The 22,538-nt window shown below is 37.2% G+C and overlaps 1 protein-coding gene across 1 annotated transcript in view; it reads right to left on the reverse strand.

Moving 5' to 3' along the window:
• Positions 1 to 22,538, reverse strand: part of LOC139743889 (receptor-type tyrosine-protein phosphatase T-like) — an 82,584-nt gene that overhangs the window by 50,090 nt on the left and 9,956 nt on the right. Inside the window, exons 3-7 of the mRNA XM_071654357.1 lie at positions 21,112 to 21,363; positions 13,770 to 13,901; positions 10,853 to 11,005; positions 7,719 to 7,859; positions 6,057 to 6,422 (exon numbers count right to left, since the gene is read on the reverse strand). Of these exons, the coding sequence (XP_071510458.1) occupies positions 6,057 to 6,422; positions 7,719 to 7,859; positions 10,853 to 11,005; positions 13,770 to 13,901; positions 21,112 to 21,363 (1,044 nt within the window). The remainder of the gene's footprint in view (positions 1 to 6,056; positions 6,423 to 7,718; positions 7,860 to 10,852; positions 11,006 to 13,769; positions 13,902 to 21,111; positions 21,364 to 22,538) is intronic.

The following is a 22,538-nucleotide window of genomic DNA, read 5'->3' on the forward strand; positions in this document are numbered from 1 at the left end:
AATACTTCGGTGATCGACTGAATAAGGCGTGACTTTTTTTGTTACCTACCTTCAATTCAGTGGGGATAATATCCTTTTCAACTTCAACTTCATGGTCATGAAGTGAATCCTCGACCTCAATCACCTGAGCATTCATGTCTTTGTTGACATCAACCATTCTAACGCTAGTGTAAAGTCTGCATGGGATAAAACTGTGCTGTGGTGATCTCTCCAAACATCGTACACTACATAGGATCTTTGACCCCGTTTATAGTGAGTGAAAAGGCCGGGCTCGGCCGCGGCCGAGCCCGGCCTCCATTTCACTGTAAACGCTCAAAAGACCAAATGCGGTAGCAAAGTCGGCCGCGCATTTGGCCAAGCTCTGGAGGTAGTTTCGGTCGCAGCCCGGCCTTTTTTCACTGTAAACGCAAACTGGGCCAGATGCGGTACCAAAATTAGTCTGGCTTCCAGACCCACTGCCCGTACTATTTCGCTATTTAGGATATTAACTCCCTCAACATCGAAAACTAGCATAGTTTATGGTGGTTTTGTCCTGCGGAGGCCTTTTTAGTTGGCAAAGGGTATGGAAATTTGAGGTGCAGGGTCACATAGTCCATTGAACATATTAACCCGTTCCCTACTGAATTCTGAAATCCCCATAGACATAATACACACGCCACCAGGTTCCCGTAAGGAACGGGTTAAGCGTACGTGTGTAGGTATGCGTATGTGTGTGTGTGTGTGTGTGTGTGTGTGTGGGTGCGAAGTAATGTAGGCCTATTTGTAACCGTGCAACACAAAACAAACAAAAAGTCGCACCCTTTGATTTTACGTGAGTACTCAAAACAGGTGAAATGGGTCATTTATGTCAATCTTGAGTTTTCTATGATTATTATCTGAAAGAGCTATCTTTCTTCTACATTATTGTTTTGGATCATAACATAGATGGGAAAGTGTGTTTTCGGCAGTTTTTCTACAACCCCTTTTTAGGGGAGTGTATAGAATGATCAGGTATGTATTAGAGGCCCCTTTTCATTTCTTGAAATCCTTTGTACATTCTTCACTTACAAGTCTAATAACTTTTGAAAGGATAATGCTACTGCTTTATAAGTTGGCATTAATCATGGACGGAATGTGTTGATAAAACATGCTCAATATCAGCTTGTTCTTATAATCCCTTCATTCAGATTCGAGTTTGTTCACTTTGTCTCCCTCTACAAATTAAATTTGTTAAGATCGCAACTGCTGATCTGTAAATCAACATAATGTCGGAAAAAGGACCAGTGGGACTCGAACCTGTCATCTACTGCTTTCCGGGCAGCGACACTACCACCAGGCTGTCCCTGGTTGCCGGCAGTGAGACGATGAACATGGAAAAAATACCCAAGCTCCAAAATTCCGACATTGTTATGTTAAGTATTCCATGGCGGACAAGGCATATTAAATGAAAGAAAGATAATTAATCAGAGGGGTGAAATTTCAGATTCGAGTTTCTTCACTTTGTCTCCCTCTACAAATGAATTTTGTTAAGATCGCAACTGCTGGTCTGTAAATTAACAAACATGTCCGAAAAAAAAAAGGGACCAGTGGGACTCGAACCTGTCATCTACTGTTGCCCGGTAAGCCCAATATCTGGTCTGAGTCTGATTACCATCTGATTTTTGACCGATTCGTCGGATTAGTGTCCTGCGATAGTCGCGTGTTGAGTCAGTGTCAGATCACTCTCCAATCAGGGGGAAGAGATGACAGATATCGGGCGGCTACCAGCCTTCGATCGGATTACAGGTCTTTATTGGGTTTGTTAAAAAACAGAGTCCCAAAACTCCGCTTGTAGGCTAAAATTTTATCTGAACTCATCGGAACTCCGAAATGCATTTTGGCTATCAGATAAGCCTCCGATGGTCAGTGAAATGGGGCCTTAACCTATGTTAGCAGGTTATCATGACTGTCAGCTGTTGTTTCTGGTTAGTCGTCATATTCAGACTATACTAATATAACAGGTTCGAGTAGGCCTACTGTTCATTCGAGTAGAACTCGTAAGTAGAAGATCAAGCGCTCTTCGACCGTAATATGTTTTTGAGAGAGGTGTGTGAATCTGAAAGATATAATGCTAGCATATCAGTCACAATCAAAATATAACACATTTTCCAAAGTAGAGTATCCTTATATTAAAACTAATTCTTAAAGACATGGAACATGATGCGCAGTGCGTGATTGAAACTAATTACATAATAAATGTGACCCGCTACAACAAAATGATCCGGAAGTTGGGGGGGGGGGAACAATTTTCTGAAAATGACATGGCATTATTTCCTTACTCTTCTACTTGAATTTCATGTATAGTAAAATTCATATAAGTACTCGGTTGCGGAGATATCGATAATTTTATTAGCGCATGTCAAGTAGTTGAGGAAATCAGAATTTCGAGAAAAACGCCTTCAAAGTTTTCCTTCCGACGCTATCATGATCAAAGGGAGGCGAGGCAGTATCAAAGACGCACGGTCGTCGATTTCAACGGGGATAAATTTCTGTTTGCTGATGCTGCAACACAGTTCGCGCGAGTACGAAACTATGTCTTGTCGAAGGTATTTTGAGGATCAGCGAAATGTTCCTTCACAGAGGCCGAGGAGACAGGTCTTCGGCACAAGCTCGGATGTGATTGTTCGGTTTTGCGTGTGCAAGGACAATTTTCTGAAAATGACATGACATTACTCCCTTACTCTTTTACCTTAATTTCATAATGTGTATAGCACAACTCATAAAAGTACTCGGTTGCGGAGATATTAATGGTTTTATTAGCGCATGTCAAGTGGTTGTGGAAATCAGAGTTGCGAGAAAAACGCCTTCAAAGTTTTCCTTCCGACGCTATCATGATCAAGGGGAGGCGAGACAGTTTTCACAGCTGACAATAGAAGGTATGCTCCTAGCGACCTCCGCGATGTTCATTCAAGCTTAGCGCTGATTGGTCGTCTGATTGGACGTCTACGGACGACCAATCAGTAATCGGGACCAATCAGTAATCGGGATGCCACTCACAGACCAATAAGATCATTCCCTCGTTTCTAGGGGCGGAGTCTAGCTGCGGCGCTAAATCCAAATCTTCGACACGTGTCTGTCGCGTTGAAAGTCGGAAAAACACGGCCCAGAAAAACGCTGATTTCTTGCCTTTCCTTTGATCATTTAGCTTCGAACAGATAGACAAAACATCAGACTACAAAATTTTGCCGAAAACAGAAATGCGGCTGTTTTGACCGATTTTGATGATCTGACTTCAAACTCAATTAATTTTCTCGGCTAAGCCGTCAGCGACTTTCGGATCCTTTTGTTGTAGCGTGTCACAATTTTGATGATGTGACTTCAAACTCGATTTTCTCGGCTCAGCCGTCAGCAACTTTGGGATCCTTCTGTTGTATAGCGGGTCACAAATACTTTTAAAAATATTCCCCTATAATATGAATGGAACAATCTCGCATGAAAATCGTAAAGTTGTGGTGTTTTCTTTGGTCGATACTATAAGACTGGAATCATGCAATGAATTAGCATAAGACATTGATTGTGCATGAGACTCATCGTCAGTGTAGAGACGTTACTTTTGAAAAGGCGCTCTCTACGCTTGGAGCTCGCAGCTCGCCGCTCGTCGCTCGCGCGCTGTGTGGGCGTGTCCTCAAAATAGTGAGCTGCCTTTGCAAAAGGCTAGGGTAAACGGGGCGATCAGGCTTAATCGGGTTGATCTGATCGGCAGTGGGAACCTAAGTAACATAAATTGAATGTCCTTGATATGTTATTCTACAAATAGGGGACATGCACCTTCCGCCTCAATTTTCCATAAGGCATAAGACTACACGAAGCACTCTTATTTGCGCGAAAAGAATCGGGGACGATTGTGGCATAATTCCGCTTGTGTTATTTATCTGACAAAATTATGATAATGATCAAGAACAAATGTGATACTAAATGTTGCAAGATTATGTCAGAAGGGGTAGACAAATTTATATTTACCAAATTTAGTTATATAAGCTTTATTTTTAATCTGCGAGTGATGGTTAAATCATACAGTATAATGATTAGTCATTTAAATCCTTTAACTCTTTATGTGCCATGCCGGAAACCCCCTGTGTGCCACGTTATTCTGAGACACGAAGGTAGTCATACTTTGAGAAAGAATTCTGTTATTCCGATTTGTATAACTTCTACAAATTTTTGTTAAGATGGGCATACTAGAAAGCAAAGTCAAAGAGGAATGCCAAGCTTTGTTACGATATAATTTGTATGACGAATCTATTTTCAATTTTTCTTTTGAATGACCAGTTGCTACATTACTGTAAAGGCACGACCTTTGCACATAAAACCGTGACAGAAACATAGAATGTACGAGCAAATCTAGTTGGGAACATCGCTTGATAGTCGACCACCACATAGAATGGAAGTCGTATACGAGAGGAACAAAAAACAAGAAACGCTTTCATTGTGCCGCGGGATTAGCAGTAATTAGCGGTTTATCGATCGGTCTTGGCGGCTTTGTTTGTTGAGCAGAATATGCGAAGTTGGCACGCCGTCGACTGAGTCGGACGTGCGAACGTGGCACATAAAGAGTTAACCATTTTGTACCCGCAGGGACCGAATGGGTCCTGTGCAAAGTCTATGGTGATTTCAGAGTCCCAAGGGACATTGGCTCAATTTAGTCACAGAAGACTAACTTGCAAATAGTTGACAAAACAAAAAACAAAACAAAACAAAACAAAACAAAATAAAACAAAACAAAAAGACAGACACCTGCTCAGAAAGGCAATACAGATACCAGAAAATGCGAATTTCCTCAAGGATTATTGAAATGGCAGATAGCCAAAAATAGGCGCTTAATGTTACTTAACTCTAATTAACGATTATTGCTTCATATAAATGTTAGAGTTCTAATTCATTTTTTTTTCTCAGCCAAAACAACGAACAAGCGTTAAGATCGTGCAAATGCACTGCCTGTCCATGAAGAAAACCTAGGGCAGAAGGAAGGGCTCACCTTCACGGTTTGCAATGATTCATACACCGCCCTTTTCAAAACCAAGATGGAATTTGGAAGAGATAAAAACTGCCTTGTCATTTCTTATGTTACAGGTGTTATGTCGGATGCAACCACTGTAATAACCCGAGATGCACTGACAAAATGAAAGTTGCCATCGCATCAAATACTATTTCATAACGCGATAATCAACTGAAGAGGGACATAAAGTTATCTTTTTATCTTTTGCAGACATAAACTTTTTATTATAAACTCCTCAAAAAGTCCTGCAATTCCAATTTGATGTATCATATTTCTCTGCAAACTACATCATTTCCTTCAAATGTGACATCATAAGGATAGCCTGATTAATTTTCTTTACAATTACAAGTTACTTGTTTACATTTAATGCATTCTTGAAATGCACTTTATGACTGAGTATGAGGAAAGGTCAAATGTGAAATGTTGCAAAAAAGAGCAAACGGGTTCTGTCAATCAGTGAAATTCCCATTCAAGGAAGGAATGTGCTTGAAAAGAATGCATTGTGAGATTATCATTAGATTCCAGGCTTCATACATGGATTAAAAACTGCAGTAGTATCAGCAGATTAAAATTAAACAAAAGGTTGACCAAGCAGTCATCAAATGTCTAGGAAATGGAAGTTTTTGAAAGTGCTCTCATTTCAGCAGTGCTTATTCCAGTGGCCTTTTTAAAAAATCAAAACTGTACATTATCAATAGCAGAATATTGTTGCGACTTTTCGCTTATGATCTGTCCCCACACTTGGCTGTTTCGCACTTCCAAGAACACCCAATCATAGCAAGTGAGGTGTCATTTTAAAGATAATTAATCAGGCTTTCACATGATGTTATATCTAATGAAGATAATGTGGGTATAAGAGAAATTATATCAAACTTTAATTGCAGAACTTATTTTGAGGAGTTTATACATGAAAGTCTACGTATACAGCTATCAACCAATCAATATTAAAGTGAACTTATTTCAGCAAGCAGCAATCTATCGGTGTTCAAGCACAATAAAACCACGGTATACCTGCCATGATAGGCAGAAGATCAACTCTTACCACCTCGGTATTCGTTGATCATGACCACCTTTTCTGTTCTGTCCTTGTAGTTTACAGCTGTTTCGAACGCCCCGGCTCTAGCAGCCCCTCCAGTTTGATGGTTGAACGTCGCGCGTAAGCTGTCAGCGGCACTAAATGTCTTTCTTTTGACGTTTGTGTCATCTGGTAAACCTGAATCCTCCCAATCTCGGGCTCCTTCAGTCACCCCATTGCCGGTCTCCCCCGGTCCGGTGTCTACCTCTCGGCCGATGTAAAATTTGATGGAAGGATGACTTAGGTCTTCAATCATGTAGGGGGCGATGAAATTATTTGCGGTATTTGTAACTCCAGCATAGTGATTGTACGTCGCCATATCAACGATGTGCACTGGCATTGAAAGCAAGGATCAAAACATGTTAGTGGACAAGTAAGTGAATGCAAAAAAAAAAATAATGTATTCGAAAGTTTGAATAATAAGAACTTGGTCCAGAGATCTAAACTTAATCATCTTCTTTATGGCCGAAGAGTACGTACACTAACACACATCCGCACCCACACACCCACTCATACACACAAAAATGCAGATTTACCTTGCTTATATTCCACAAGATATAACGTTCCTACCGTGTCATTTGTGAAAGAAACATTGTGTGTGTGTGTGTGTGTGTGTGTGTGTGTGTTTTAATTTGCAAATGTCCTTCTGTGTGGCATCATGATATTGGTATAATCATAGTCTGGTTAGATTTTGCTATAAACTAAAAGTGATTACACATGCTTGCAATAAGCCATAAGACCCGAGTATGGGAGTATTATCATTGAGTATATTTGTAGATGTATTTTTTTTCTTTTTCTTCTATTTCATTGAAGCGTAGATGTACACATTTGTTAAATTCCTTGATTTGGCTTATTGCAATCATGGTAATAGTGTTCGTATAACTGTAGGGTAGTAGAGGATGTTATTTTAATTCTGTTTAGTGTAGTTTTTGTTGATACAAGTTTGCATGTTAATTTCAGATATACCGAGTGTGTTTTCTTCTGGACCCCTCGGTAGAACAGCTCCACCATGAGGGCGGAGCTGAGTAGGGCTATCCAGCCGCATTTTCATGTACTTTTGTGATAATTTCTTTGTATTATTCAATAAGAAGTGATGTACATATTCTTTATTTTGCGGAAATAAAATCAATCAATCAATCAATCATAGTAGTGATGACATTTTGACCCTCTCACGAAACCTATATTACGACAATAGTCCAACTCTTTTATAAATCTTACGAAATACTTTTGTAATTTTAAATAAATCCGTCACAAGCAGATTCTCCCTTCAAGTTGATTCACGAATATACCCCAGACTGTATTCATAATATGTGACAACTTTTTCATTATTGTAAAACAACAAAAACGATGAATATGTTTCTTGGTTTGCGGGTTGTTTTCACAGTAAAATAGGTCATGACTACAAGTTAAATGAGGCAATGAGGTCATTACTCAACTGGTCTCCCATATTTTTACACATAAATCTTTACTGACAATCTTTTTCTTTAAAAAGAAGTGAAATAGAACATGTACAATCACTCTCAAATAAATCATTCTGAAATAATTTGTTTGCAGGTTTTAAGCAAATACGTGAAGACGCCGTATAGTTTACGAGCCTGTGAGAAATGTGTAACTCAATTCACAGCATACCTTGACACTGGGGACCATACCAGCCTGTATCACAGCCTCCTTGACCGTCACAGGAACCAGTCACTCGGTCACATTGGTTGGACGACGCACTACAGTGACAAGTCTGCGTGCAGTCCGCACCGTATGTACCGGCATCACATCCTTTTTTATTTTTTTATTTAGGGGGTGTCACAAGAGAGAATTTTACTTGATTTCGCTAGCATATTTATTGAATACCATTTTCTGAAACTCAACAAAGCGATGTCAGTGGGGTTTTCGTGCAGTATAGGAGAAAAAAACAGTGAAGCTTGTACGTGAAACATACAAGTTTACCGTTGGCAACGGAAGAAACCAAATTATGTTTGCATTCCAGGACCCCGTTGCTAGAAACTCGACTTGAGATCAAACACAAGTGTCACCTGCGTTTAATCCATGCGTTCCGTTGCTAGAAGAAACTTGCGTAAGGTTAGAACGCAATATGCTGACTTCAGTCCCTAAAAAACACATTTTGCAATATGACGTTGAAATCAAAAAGTGGGAATCATCTTAAGTTGTGGTGGTGTGGTGAGTTCATCGGCTAGGATTTTTTTTTTTTAATGACCGCATTTAGTGCAGCTTGTAGTCTACACTTTGGATAATTCCTGACATGTGCGAATTGCGAGATCTGTGATATAAATTCAATTCAATTCAATTCAATCATAGTTTATTTCCAGTCAACGAAAATCAAAACATAGTACATTATAAATACATTATATAGCATAGTATAAAGTCGATCGTCAAACATTATACTGCGGAGAAAGAATTATTACGACAGAAATTGAATGATTTCAATTCGCGGGGTTGTCATGGCAAGGTCACCTTCATACGGCATTACACTTATCATGGCAAGGTTCACTGTACACAGGCATGCTTTTCAGTGAACCTCTAAATTCTGTTTTCCCTCTTAATATAACTTTGTATTTTGCCGGTATGCATGTCTAATTTTATCTGTAAAGTATTATCTATCGTATAAAGTTGATACATGTCATTTATTCTGTGTTATGTTTTGTTTAAAAAGAAAAAGAAATGTAAATGAAGAAATAAATAAGTATGAATTACTGCATTGTTTTAGAGGCTGATTTTACTTTATACATTATTCAACAGAGCTTTGTTGAACAAAATACTACTGGTGGTACTGGTGGTGCTACAATGTCGGCAGTTTTATTGACCATTACAAATCAAACGCAAAGTTGGGTTTGATTCATCAAAGCTGATAACGCAAAGTTGCATGGGATTTGGGAGAATAGCGTTTGACTTTTTCGAGCTGCATTTAATCGCGAAGTTTCTAGCAACGGGGCTCTGGGCAAGTTATGAATTAAGAAATCTGAGCTTTACAAAATCAAAACAAACAAATTAAAGCACATAAACGAATAAGCCGATATAAGGGTCAAACAGCGCATGACTTTGAATACCACCCCCCCCCCCCCCCCCCCCGCTTAGAAGAATCTAAGGGCGGAATCTTTGGAAATTGAAATTCATGGGTGTTGTGATTTTTTTACGATTTTCTTTTTTCGATTTTTTTAAACGATTTTTTTAAGAGCCAAAAGTGGGGGGGGGGGGGGGGGGGGCTGCAGCCCCCCAACCCCCCCGCTTCCGCGGCCCCTGAATACTACATTGTATGTGCAAGGCCATGATAGGATCGTTGTTACATTTGTCTGTTATGTCTATGACATTACTATAATTAGTCTCGATAGCAAGCACTGCGCAGTGGGAACTTGTAGGACAAAGTAGGAGAAGAAAATGTCACGTTACTTACTCTCTACTTAAAAACACAATAGGGTCATTTTCCTAACACTAAAGAGCCCAACCAAATCAAAAGACCACGACAAAAACAGTGCTGAAACTTAACTTCGTAGATTAGAAAGCTTGTAACTTGGAAATTACTCAAAATGGGACAATGCACAGTGGGGAGTGGTCGTTACAATTCCAGAGAAAAGGAAAGAGAAAAAAAAACGCCTAAAATGGGACGGGGTTGAAGCCTCAGAGTTTTTCAGACTAAAATGTCATGTTTGATTATGGCGGATCCAGAGGTGCCCTGATTGGGGTGGGGGGGGGGGAAGTTGGGTGAGTTGGAAGGGTAAGTTTTCAACATTTTCAGCATCTTCTTGAAAAGTCTATGACGAATGTTCACTAATATTGGTACACGTATATATGATCTTTACTGTGATGTGATCTTAATTTCTTTGAATAAGCGCCCCCCCCCCCCCCTTATCGCCGAAAAGGTAGGACGGGCGGGGTAAAGCCTCAAAGTCTTTAAACTCTGTTGTTGTTTTTTTATAGTTCTGATTGGCTTTGTATTAGACCCAAAATTATTCAAATTGACAAATTGAGTTCTATCATCGTAGTAAATCTTGAACCCGTATCCGGGCAATTACCCCCAGAGGGCAATTACCCCCGGCTAAATACTGGTTAGTGGTAAGGTTAGAGTTAAGATTAGGGTTAGGGTTAGGTTTAGGGTTAGGAGTTTGCGTTTAGGGTTAGGATTAGGTTCAGGATTAGAATTAGGATTAGGGCCAGGGGAAGGGTCCGGGGTAATTGCCCTGGGGGTGATTGCCCTAGACCCGAACCCGTATCCGGGCAATCCATGGGCATCCCACGAATTCCATAAAGTCTTTATTGTATGTAGCCTTTGATTTCCATGGTTTAAAACGCCCATTGTAAGGCCTTTGAGTAGTCCAACAGATATCAACTGTATGTTAAATGTATTTGAGTTCGATCGCCTTTATTTTGTTAACAACAATTAAAGTTGAAAATGATTATTCCTCTACGAAAAACAGATTTACTGTCATGTTAACAACTTCTAAGAAGTCAACTGCGATTAAAAAAAGTTAAACAACCCCAATGCAATTTTTCTAGACAGATTTAACTGTACTTGTATAATAAACATGTACACTCTAATTCTGTTTAGAGCGTCAGGAAAGTAGATCATTGTCCATCAAATTTTTTATGTCCCTTAGTTTGATTAGAAAAAAATGAAACAATACTTCACCAATATTCTAACTGGAGGCGCAAGATACTAATTTCTTTATTATCATACCGTGACAGAAAGACAATAAGCGAATATAGACAGAAAATGAGGAAAGCAATTGGAGCATACACCTTGTATTTCTAATTACCTGTCATGCAGTTAAGTCCTGACCAGCCAGCGGCACAGGAGCACCCATAGGGGTCTGGAAGGCAGAATAATAACCCTTGACAGTCGTTGTTAGAGGAGTCAATATGTCCGCAAGAAACTGCGCAGTTTTTTCCTAAGAAGCCGTACTGGCATGCTGTCATGAGGGAAATGTAAATCAAGTGCATAAAGTCATGGACGCGTATTTAAGAAAGACATGTGGTTTTAGACACTACACTTCCATATATTATTCTAGTAGTATGAAATCTTTTTTAAAACGAGATAGAAAAAATGAATGTTTATTTAAGCAATATGTATGTGTAGACAAATTTGGTAGAACTTTACCTTTACACTACGGGAACCTGGCAGCCTTTGTATTAAATCTATGGGCAATTCAGAATTCGGTATGGAACGGGCTTTAAAAAAAAGAAGAAAAAAAAAACATTTACACCGGTTATTTGATAAACATTATGTACAAATGCATTTGTCGCATAAAGTACACACAATTTGTGACTTTGTACAGACATTGGCTAATAACCTCAGGCCGGTGGTTTTAGCGGTTAATTGGTATAGCATCCTCTCCTTCCAACATAATCTGTGAATTCTAAATAGCTGTTCCGTATCAAAATAAAGGGCTAACAATAGGGAACGTAAAAGGAATATACATAATCACAATCGATGGACCAGATTTTCTGATTCTGAAAGAAAAAAAAATTTTGATGTGTAAACGGAAAAGTATCGTTAATTGAGATGCAGCACCTTATGCAATTGAGTTGTCACTGCCCCAATGCGGCGCCAAGTTGCATTATTTGTGCATACATGGTGTTGACGCGAGATAATGTTGCGAAATGTTTATATGTTATTTAGTAACTCTGTTACCCATTTGCCTGGCGATATATACGCATGAATAATGATTCTTTGACTCAAGTTGAATCGTCTAAATTTTTCTTCATATGTCTTCATGTTGACCATGGATTAACATGGAAATATCACATAGAGTATTTATCTAAGATGCTTTCGAGAAATACTGGGATTTCAGATAAGCTAAAACATTTTTTTTTTCTCAAGCATAATTTGAAAAAATTATATTCAACGCTTATTTTACTCTATCTCAGTTACGGTATACTTGCCTGGGGTAAATGTGCCAAATTACACATTGATAAAATTTTCAAACTACAACAACGGGCTTTTCGTTCAGTTAATCTAGCCGATTTTTATTGTCACATGAATTATTTCTTCTTTGAAAACAGACTCCTTAAGGTTGCTGACTTGTTTTTATACAACTTAGGCACATTCATGTTTCAGTTATCAGCCAACGGCTTGCCTGACGTATTTACGCATATGTTTCAGAAAAAACTACGCCGTCAATGCTTACCCCACAAGACAAAGAGATTCATTTCACCTTCCACGTATTTGCACACTCCTTGCTCAAAAAACAATTGTTTTTACCGGATCTAAATTCTGGAACGATCTTCCCGCCGACTTAATCAATATTGTTCTAATATGTTTACATTCAAACAAAAATTGAAATCAATGTTAATAAATGAAGAAAACCAGCCTGATTAGAATTGTTTTAATATGCTATCTGCAGTATCCTCATTCGATGTACGACGAATCAACCTACAGTGTATGATTGATTTACTTCCGGTTTTTGCTCCCATTTATAATAACTGCATCCGTACCTGTATTAACATAATGAACTCGTTATGAATTTGATTCTAGATATGTGCACGTATATACTTGCGTATCTAATATGCTATATCAAATTTTTTATTCAGTTCTTATTGTTTGGGTTCTTGTCTTTATCCTTTTTTTTTCTTCTCTTTTATTTTTTTCCCCCTTTGTACCTTGATGATTTGGTTTTCATATAGTTTCGGCATTATTACTTTGTGTCCTATCTCCATTGATTGCAAAGCAAATTTACACTGGTATTTTTTCTTGGAGCCTGCGTTTACAAGCTTATTTGCTTTTGCGGTTCCATCACATTTCACAAGTTATAGAGAATTGTCTTATGTACATTATGTATGCTGACACACTTTCTGTTCATGACCCGATTTGTAACATATGTTGTATCTTGCTTGGTTCGTATTCTTTTTTTAATGTATCTCGATTTCAAGTGAAATATGAAAATAAATGTGCTGGAACTGTTCACTGTATCTCGAGTGTAAGACCAGTGCAGTTTCAGTTATTCAATTAAATTCAATTTAAAAAAAGGCTTCCAAGGGAAAACTGAAGATGAAGGTATCTATAAGTTCCATGGTATTATTGTGTAAAGCCATGTGATATAACAGACGATAACCTTGTTGTTAGGATCTACAGAATCTTCAAAATGCAAAGTTTGAAGTATTATGTTTAGAAAAAATAGTGAAATGCATAATGGACTCCTTGCCAATGATGCGTTTTATGTTTCCAACAGGCAAAGACGTTGTATATCTCTGTATCTTCTATCTATCTATCTATCTATCTATCTATCTATCTATCTGTCTTTGTCTTTCTGTCTAAATTAAGAGGAAAGAGTAGATACGTATACAAGTATAGACAAGTATATAAAAAGAGAGAAAGGGAGAGAACGAGGGGGAGGACGGGGATGCATATATTGATAATTTTATTATACGTATCATTACAGTATGGTATGCAACTCGGATGAATACTTGATAGTGGGAGTTCAAAAGAAAAAAAAACAAATACAGTCATGATGGAAATCAAACTTGATGCAAAGATAGGGACATTGTATATGGATTTACATCACAAACATATTTAAAAAAAAAACAATATTGCCACTATTGCAGAGGTAAATCGACTATGCATGCTTGCTCAGCTGCCTTTTAATGTAAGGGTTAATGCCGTCTTGAGATCGCTACGATTCTGCTAGCATTGCTAAAGATGCATCCCTGCAATACTGAAATACATAATGAACTCACCCGTTTCACAATGATCGCCCATAAATCCCGGAGGACAAACACAGCGCCCGCTAATGTCGTCACAGATTCCTCCATTGTAGCATGTCGGGCAGGTATACTGACAATTTGGCCCCCAAAGGTTATCTAGACATCCTGGTTTTGAAATTTAAAACATAATAGAACATTTAAAGAGGAAATCATAAAGAAAAAAGTGACATCCCATATCCATTTTCTTCATGGTGAGTATAATCGTAAGCCATACCCTCTCTCATAAAACGACATGTTTGCTTGGAATTTTTCTGCAATCGCGTTTCCCTCTTAAGTCATATAGAAAAACAATTCAAAATGTATTGATATTGCAGCTTTCAAAGTATGAAAAGGAGATTAGAACATCAAAATGTGATCCCATGGGAACTAGTCTGGTAGGAATGGGGGGGTCCCCATGCACCCCCCGAACACATTTTTTTAACGTACTTTTTTGTAACCCTTAGGGTGTCTAGTTAATGAATTTTTTTGTTCCCAAGAAAAAATCGTGTCCCATGGGGGTCATTGGCGGCCATCTTGGCAGCCATCTTGGATTTTCAGGGAAAATCATTATTTTCCATAACTTTTGAACTACACAGCATAAAATTAGAAATAAAGCATTTCTTCAGGATAAACTTGACACGAGGAATCGATTGCAATAGTTATTAACATGATTAAAGCAAGTTTGAAACAAGAAAAGCATAAAAGCATGCAAATTTCGGTGTCATTTTAACCGAAAAATACCCAAATAGTTTAACTTTTCAATTACACAACATACAGGGAAAAATAAAACAGTACTCCAGAGTCAATACGGCATGAGGAATCGTTTGAGATAGTTATTTACATGATTAAATCAAGTTACATACAAGAAAAGTCCAAAAATGCGAGGAAAACCAGTGTCGTTTACTCTACAAATATTCCCAAGTAGTCCATATACATGTACATGACAATCTCATACCATCAAAGAGTGACTAACCACTTTTTCTTAACAGTCTGGTAGAAATGGGGGAGGGGTCCCATGCACCCTCCTTTTTCTATCCCTTAGGGTGTCTATTTGATGATTTTTTTTTGTTTCAAGTAAAAATCGTGTCACATGGGAGTTATTGGCGGCCATCTTGAATTTCCAAGGAAAATCATTAATTTCTATAACTTTTGAACTTTCCAACATACAAGGAATAATAAAACATTTCTTCAGGGTAAATGTGACATGAGGAATCGAGCGAGATGGTTATTTTCATGATTAAAAAACGTCTCATACAAGAAAAGTCCAAAATATGAAAAATTCTATATCGGTTACACCGAAAAGTACCCAAATAGTTGCTACATACATGACAAATTGTATACCTCACAAAGTGACTGACAACTTTGTCTTTTGATCATTGCCCAAATAGGCCTTTTTTGTTTTGTGTCAAAAACATTAAATAAAATCTGAAGAGAAAATTAATTTCAAGCATTGTTATCCCCTCACTTGGTGAAATCGAATAAGAATTTAAGCACTATGGTAATTCATATGCAACTACCCCTAAAAGGAGGTGACACGTGATAATGATGTTGATCACAACAAGTGAAAGCGACTAATGGACAAAGATAAAACTTGAACTGTAATTTAACATTCTTTGTGCGCGTACAATTTCGTTTCATTGTGTATTACCTGTGTATATTGATTAGAATTGAAAATAAAAAAGCATACATGTGAACATGCATGCATGTGTGAAGTGAAGTGAACGTAGAAGGCCATTATCTTGAAAGATTCATGACACATGGTAGCGTTTAATTACATGCGTTAAAACATCAACGGCATATAAGTAGACCTCTTCAACTGTCTTGACTTAATTATAGGTTTTTCTCTGTTTCATCCATTTTCAATGTATATCAGTCAATCGATCATATAATTTCTTGCATTACGTGTGGGGGGAATGTATCCTACAAACCGAGCTTTTTAGCATTCCTCCCCATTTCCAACATTTTCGTATACTTACAATTTTTCTGTAAACTTATCCTTTATTTTGTATTATGGTGAAATATATGTACTGTATTCAATTTCTGTAATATATTTATATGTTTTTGTTGGAAATGAAAAATAAATGAATGAAATGAATGAATGAATGAATGAAATGAAAACGAGTTTGAGTTGGTATTTTTTCAAGGAAACAATCACTGTGCCAAAATCTTGAGCCGATTTCAAAAATTTTGATGCCAAAATATTTTTAATTTATACTCAGGTTAAAAAAGCAATTCATTCAAATGTATTTGTTGAAAGCTTATTGTCCGAAAACAAAGAGACAATTTTCATTTGACAGCCGAAAATCTACCCTGTGAATAGGGACTGTAAATCAATGTGGATTGCTGCTACTTCAATTTAGAAATATTTGCATATGAATCGCTTTTGTGCTTATATCCTGTATGCATTCAATTCAAGTTCACATTGATTGGAATTAAGTTTTCTTTCGAATTCGGTGAAAAGTTGTCTGATACAAGACACAATATTCAAGCTACTTTCAAAAGACAAAATGATATTTTAAATGGGTTAGTCAAATACCGATTAGTGATTGGCTGAACACAGTCACGTGATGGAGGTACATTCGTTATGTTCGCCCATGTGGCGAACATTCTTGTAATGTTCTTCCATGGGAAAACATTTTCACGTAACAAATGACAGAATTAAGGCCTAGGACCACACCACACTTATAACCTCCCTCAGTAGCATTTCAAACCCTTCGGTCGGAATATTGGGTATGTTCCCTCCGCCGCCAGTCATCATCTATATATTTTAACATCTGTGACATGTGTATATGCTTTCCATGAAGTACGGAATTAACGTATATTGAAAAAATAAAGAAACACAATATGACTTCACTTTCCTAAAAGTATTCTGAATTCTCATCCTGTGTAACTGTACAAACCACAGAAGCGGTTATGCGATATATCAGCTTTTAATTTCACACTTCTTTAATTTCTAGTCATCATCAAAACGATCATTGTAATCAATGTCTGGCTCCTCTTCTTCATCCTCCTTCATCTCCTCAGTAATTGTCTGAAGCAAGTCAATGAGGGAGGTCGGAAAGAAAGGGCCACTTGACCACACTGGCTCCATCATAACAAAGGCTATCTTCTGCTATCCTCGCCCAGGTTCAAAGTGGTCATAGAGCATCAGAAGATTGGTTGGTCAGCTCTCTTTAAGATGGCAAGGCAAAGGGTCACACATTTAATGTGTGGGATAAAGTTGTCTCTGCAAGGTGGGATCATGAAAAAATCCACATTGGAGTTTGTCGTCATTTGTTCGCCCTCTCCCATCATTTACTTTGGATGATGCTGCTGTAAATAGACTTCTCCAGCTCTTATGGTCATACCATGCAAGGAGGTTTATATGAGAGAAGCCATACCTCCTTGGTCATACATTAGGCATGTGAATGCTCCAATGTCTATTGTCACCTCTTATTGGCTCTACAGACCACCCATCTCCAAGATTTAAGTGGGGGATAAAAACATTGGCACATTTTAAAGTCATGTTCTAAGATTTCAGCAGTGTTCATTATAATGTAATATTGAACATTTTACCACATTTCAGTAAAATATTGCAGAAATCATAATGTCATATCCTACTCTCACCTGAATGCTGTGTGTTACATGGGGTGGCTTTGTAGATTCGTTAATAGGGGTCCGACTTTGCCCCTACTCTTGAAGGCACTTGTTACATCTTCCCCTGTAAACACATGTAGTCCAAGTATATTGTGGTACAGTAGCCAGCTCCCTTTGATTCTGTATGCCAGTTCAACGACATTCACAATCTGGCAATGCTCGACAGTCCATTTATCAAGAGAGATAGTGAGGGTGACGGAGTAAGCATGGTGCAAGAAGATCAAGAAAATGCCTGTGTCTGGTTTCCTTACCACTGCTGCTTTGCACCCAAGCTTAATAGTGGAATACTCGAGGTAGGGCGCTACCCTGGTGTCCTTCTCCTGGTTAGACAGCAGCTCATGGACAGAGCTTTTTGTCCCCTGGGATGATTGGGTGAACAAAAAGAATGTAACAGGAATCACTTAAGCTTCAGAGAATGTGATTTCTGTTGTACATTCCTTTTGTTTACACAATGTCATGTTCCAGGAGACAAAGGTGCAATATTCATGAGTGACTGTCTAACCAGTATAAGGAGACGGACACCAGGGTCGTGCTCTACCTCAAGTGCGCTGCTAAGCTTGGATACAAGGTAGCTTTGGCGAGGAATACAGACACACATTTTCTTGATCCTTTTGGTCCATGCTTAATCCATTCTACAATGTAGTATCTTTCTTAATAAACGGACGGTCACGTATTGCCAGGTTGTGAATGTCAATTAACTTGCATATAGAATCAACGGGAGCTCATTACTGTACCAAAATACTTGGACTGTATAAATGTTTTCACCGGGGAAGATGTAACAATTAAAGTGCCTTCATGGGTTGGGAAAAGTTGGACTCCTAAAGAATCTACAAAGCCACCCATATAGCATTCAGGTGAGAGTTGTTTGATATGATGATTTCAGAAGTATTTCACTGAAATCTAATAAGTTGCTCAGTATCATATCATATTAAAGACTACTGAAATCTTAGAATACGACGTTACAATATGCCAAATTGAGTGTTTTTTCCTCACAAATCTTGGTGATGGGTGGTCTGTGGAGCCAGAGGTGACAGATGACATTGAAGCATTCACATGCCTATTCACATGCCATTATACTTTATATGTATGAAAAACCAAAGCGGCAAATATATATACATATATATATATATATATATATATATATATATAATATTTATATAATATATATATATATATATATATATATATAATATTTATATAATATGTATATATATATATATATATATATATATATATATATATATATATATATATATATATATATATATATATATATTATACATATAGAGTGGATTTCTGGCTGTCAAGTAAAATTCATATTTTTGAATGATACACAGGAATGAGAATTCAGAATACTTTAGACAAAGTAAAGTCATATTGTCTTACTTTTTTCGATATGCGTTAATTCCATTATACTTTATATGTATGAAAAACCAAAGCGGCAAATATATATATATATATATATATATATAATATTCATATAATATGTATATATATATATATATATATATATATATATATATATATATATCATACATATAGAGTGGATTTCTGGCTGTCAAGTTAAATTCATATTTTTTTTTTTTCAGACAGGAAGGCTTTAAACAAGTACGTTTGAATGAACCATTTTTAACTTAATCTTAAATAAGTTTTAATGATAACAATCTGGCACCTAAATTGGTGAAACCGACAGAGCATTTTGGCACAGTGATTTCCTTTATAAAAATACCCTTACTCAAACTCTTCAAATACAAAATTAAATGAAATAGAAGATGCACACAAAAAGTGTTCAATTATATTTTAGGTTTGAATTTTGTTGATTAGTCACTTTCACATGTTGTGATCAAAATTTGTATGTTCACCTCTTTTGATCTGCTATTTTCGGGGTATCTGCATATGAATTGCCATCGTGCTTACATTTTTCATTTGATTTCAACAAATGAGGCGTCAAAATGCTTAGAGTTGCATGTTCCATCTTTTTTTTTTAATATACAAAACACCATATTTGAGCTATGATCTAAAGACAAAGTGCTAAGTCATTTTTTTTAGGTAGTCTGTCATGTATGTATACGGATTTGGGGTAGTCTACAGTGTAATGACACCAAATTTTTCGTATTTTGGCCTTTCTTGTATCAAACTTGCTTTAATCATATAAATAACCATCTCAATCGATTTCTCATGACACAGTTACCCTGAAGAAATGTTATATTTATCTCTGTATGTTGTAAAGTTTAAAAGTTACAGAATTTACTGACTTTCCTCTCAAATCAAAAATGGCCGCCAATGACCCCCCCCCCATGTTTACTTGGAAACAAAAAAAAAAAACAAAAACAAATAGACATCCTGAGGGGTGCATGGGGATCCCCCATTCCTACAAGACTATTAAGACTTTAGTGGTTAGTCAATCATATGAGGTATATTATAATTGTCATGTATGTATATGGACTATTTTGGCAATTTCCAGAGTAAACGACACTGGGTTTTTTTTTTTCGCATTTTTGGATTTTTCATGTATCATACTTGTTTTAATCATGCAAATAACCATCTCAATCGATTCCTAATGCCAAATTTACCCTGGAGATATTATTAACATGTCCTTGTATGTTGGAAAGTTCAAAAGTTATAGAAATTAGTGCTATTCCTCGCATATCCAAGATGGCTGTTAATGACCCCCATGTGACATGATTTTTACTTGTAAACAAAAAAAAATCAAATAGACACCCTAAGGGATACAAAAAGGAGGGTGCATGGGGACCCCCCCGCCCCATTCCTGCCAGACTGTTAAGAAAAAGTAGTTAGTCTACTCTTAGGAGGTATAAGATTGTCATGTATATGTATATGTCCTACTTGGGAATATTTCTAGAGTAAACGACACTGGTTTTCCTCGCATTTTTGGACTTTTCTTGTATGTAACTTGATTTAATCATGTAAATAACTATCTCAAACGATTCCTCATGCCGTATTAACTCTGGAGTACTGTTTTATTTGTCCCTGTATGTTGTGTAATTGAAAAGTTAAACTATTTGGGTATTTTTCGGCGAAAATGACACCGAAATTTGCATATTTTTAGGCTTTTCTTGTTTCAAACTTGCTTTAGTCATGTAAATAACCATTGCAATCGATTCCTCGTGTCACATTTACCCTGAAGAAATGCTTTATTTCTAATATTATGCTGTGTAGTTCAAAAGTTATAGAAAATAATGATTTTCCCTGAAAATCCAAGATGGCTGCCAAGATGGCCGCCAATGACCCCCATGGGACACGATTTTTTCTTGGGAACAAAAAAATTCATTAACTAGACACCCTAAGGGTTACAAAAAAGTAAGTTAAAAAAAATGTGTTCGGGGGGTGCATGGGGACCCCCCATTCCTACCAGACTAAACCTCTTATCTTTTCTTTTGTAAACAGGGAAGTCAATCTATAGAATATATTACACTTTAATGGTTTCAGTTACGATCTAACACCAGGATATGAGTGAACCTTTGTTCAGAATAGACAACTAGAATAGACACTGGTTTCACCGTTAAGTACGTCAGTTTTTTGTTTTTGTTTTGTTTTGTTTTTTGGAACGTTATAATGATGCGCATATTAGAAGAGACAGGATTCGCGCGAACAAGGTGTTTAGCGGAGTCATGAGGACCTGTTTTTGTTACTTTATAGCGTTTTCTCTTCATTTGAGGCATGATGCCTGCCTATTTACCTCGAACTATAAGCCTTATAATTCCACCTCGTTCCGGGTTGTCCATGTAGTAGTAATGATGTATCCCAGCCATTGATTCGCTTGCCCTGCTGATGTATAGTTCGTCAGATGACACGGAAGCGGAAAGGTCTGTCTGACCGTTGAGCATCCAGACTAGTGAGCCTGTACCAGTTTCCGTCCCAGCATTCATGACGAGTTGTACTTCTTCGTCAATACTGGCAGAGACCGTCAATTTATTGGGGTTGAAATGGGCTGTACATTAAGACAATGTGGACAACAATACATCCAATAAGTTCATTTCATATGTCTGGGTTATAATACAAAAAATTCTCTTAATTTCCTATTACAGGCAAAATATGCCACCGAAAGGCCTCTCAACTCAAAAAGAGGATACAAGAAATACATTAATTTACTTGAGCCCATAATAGGAACGGAAAGGGAATTAGGTGCCTAAAACGTAGAAGTGCCTGAAGTCTATGGTTTCCTCATGATTCTGTTTATGTACGGAATATGATTACATATCGATTATTACATCCCTTTATCAATGGTGATCCTTGAAAACTGAAAATGAGTCAATAGTTTGCTTCCGCATAATATACACTGGAATTACTTGTTGTTTATGAAAAGATATCAATTTCTCTATTTTGTTGCAAAACTTGTTTTTGGTGATACGGATATCAATAATTCTGAAAACAATGAAACGTCCTGGATTTTTTGTTTTGCTTGGAGTTAGCTACAGTGAAAATTTCAACTGCAGACAACCATTTGAATAGAAATTATTGCAAAATTAGATTTAGATTTTCCATACACTTGTGTACAAATTCTCACAAATAAACCTATTTTTCTGTAAAGTACTAAAAGTGGATCTAGCCCCTTTTGCAAATAAACTCTTCAAATATAAACTATGCACATTCATTATGCTAGGCTATAAAAGGGTCATAATTATGGACTTTGAAGAATGAGTGTCTAGGTCTATGTAGGTTTTGATACAAAATAATAATCCTTATGTCATGTTCATCGTTTAATTAGGTGCTGTGATATTGTGTGTAAACTCGACAAACAAAACAAACCCAGACACGTAGTGAACATTGTGACGTTCTGTTTTTTTTTCTCAACATGAAGTAATCAACTTCGCGTTGTAATGACCATTGTACTGAACCTGCGTCCGAGCCGTGCATGCATAATAACCATGATAACGTTTGACTTTCGTCGTGCAGTCACCAAAGCAAACAAGTTATGTCTTACGATGTCGTGTTTTCTCTTTTCTTCTTTTTGAAGGGACCCCGTACATAGAGATAACAAAATACAAGAAAAAAATGGATATCTCTTTAACCAGTATCTATAATGCAGGCGATTTTGGTTGTGCAAAAATGGATGAATGCTATTATTGTATATTCGTAATATATAATTCGCGTATTGATATACAA

The sequence above is a fragment of the Diadema antillarum genome, unplaced genomic scaffold (assembly GCF_040938485.1).
Source record: "Diadema antillarum isolate AM-2024a unplaced genomic scaffold, OU_Dant_1.0 seq00001119_RagTag, whole genome shotgun sequence".
Taxonomy (NCBI): Eukaryota; Metazoa; Echinodermata; class Echinoidea; order Diadematoida; family Diadematidae; genus Diadema; species Diadema antillarum.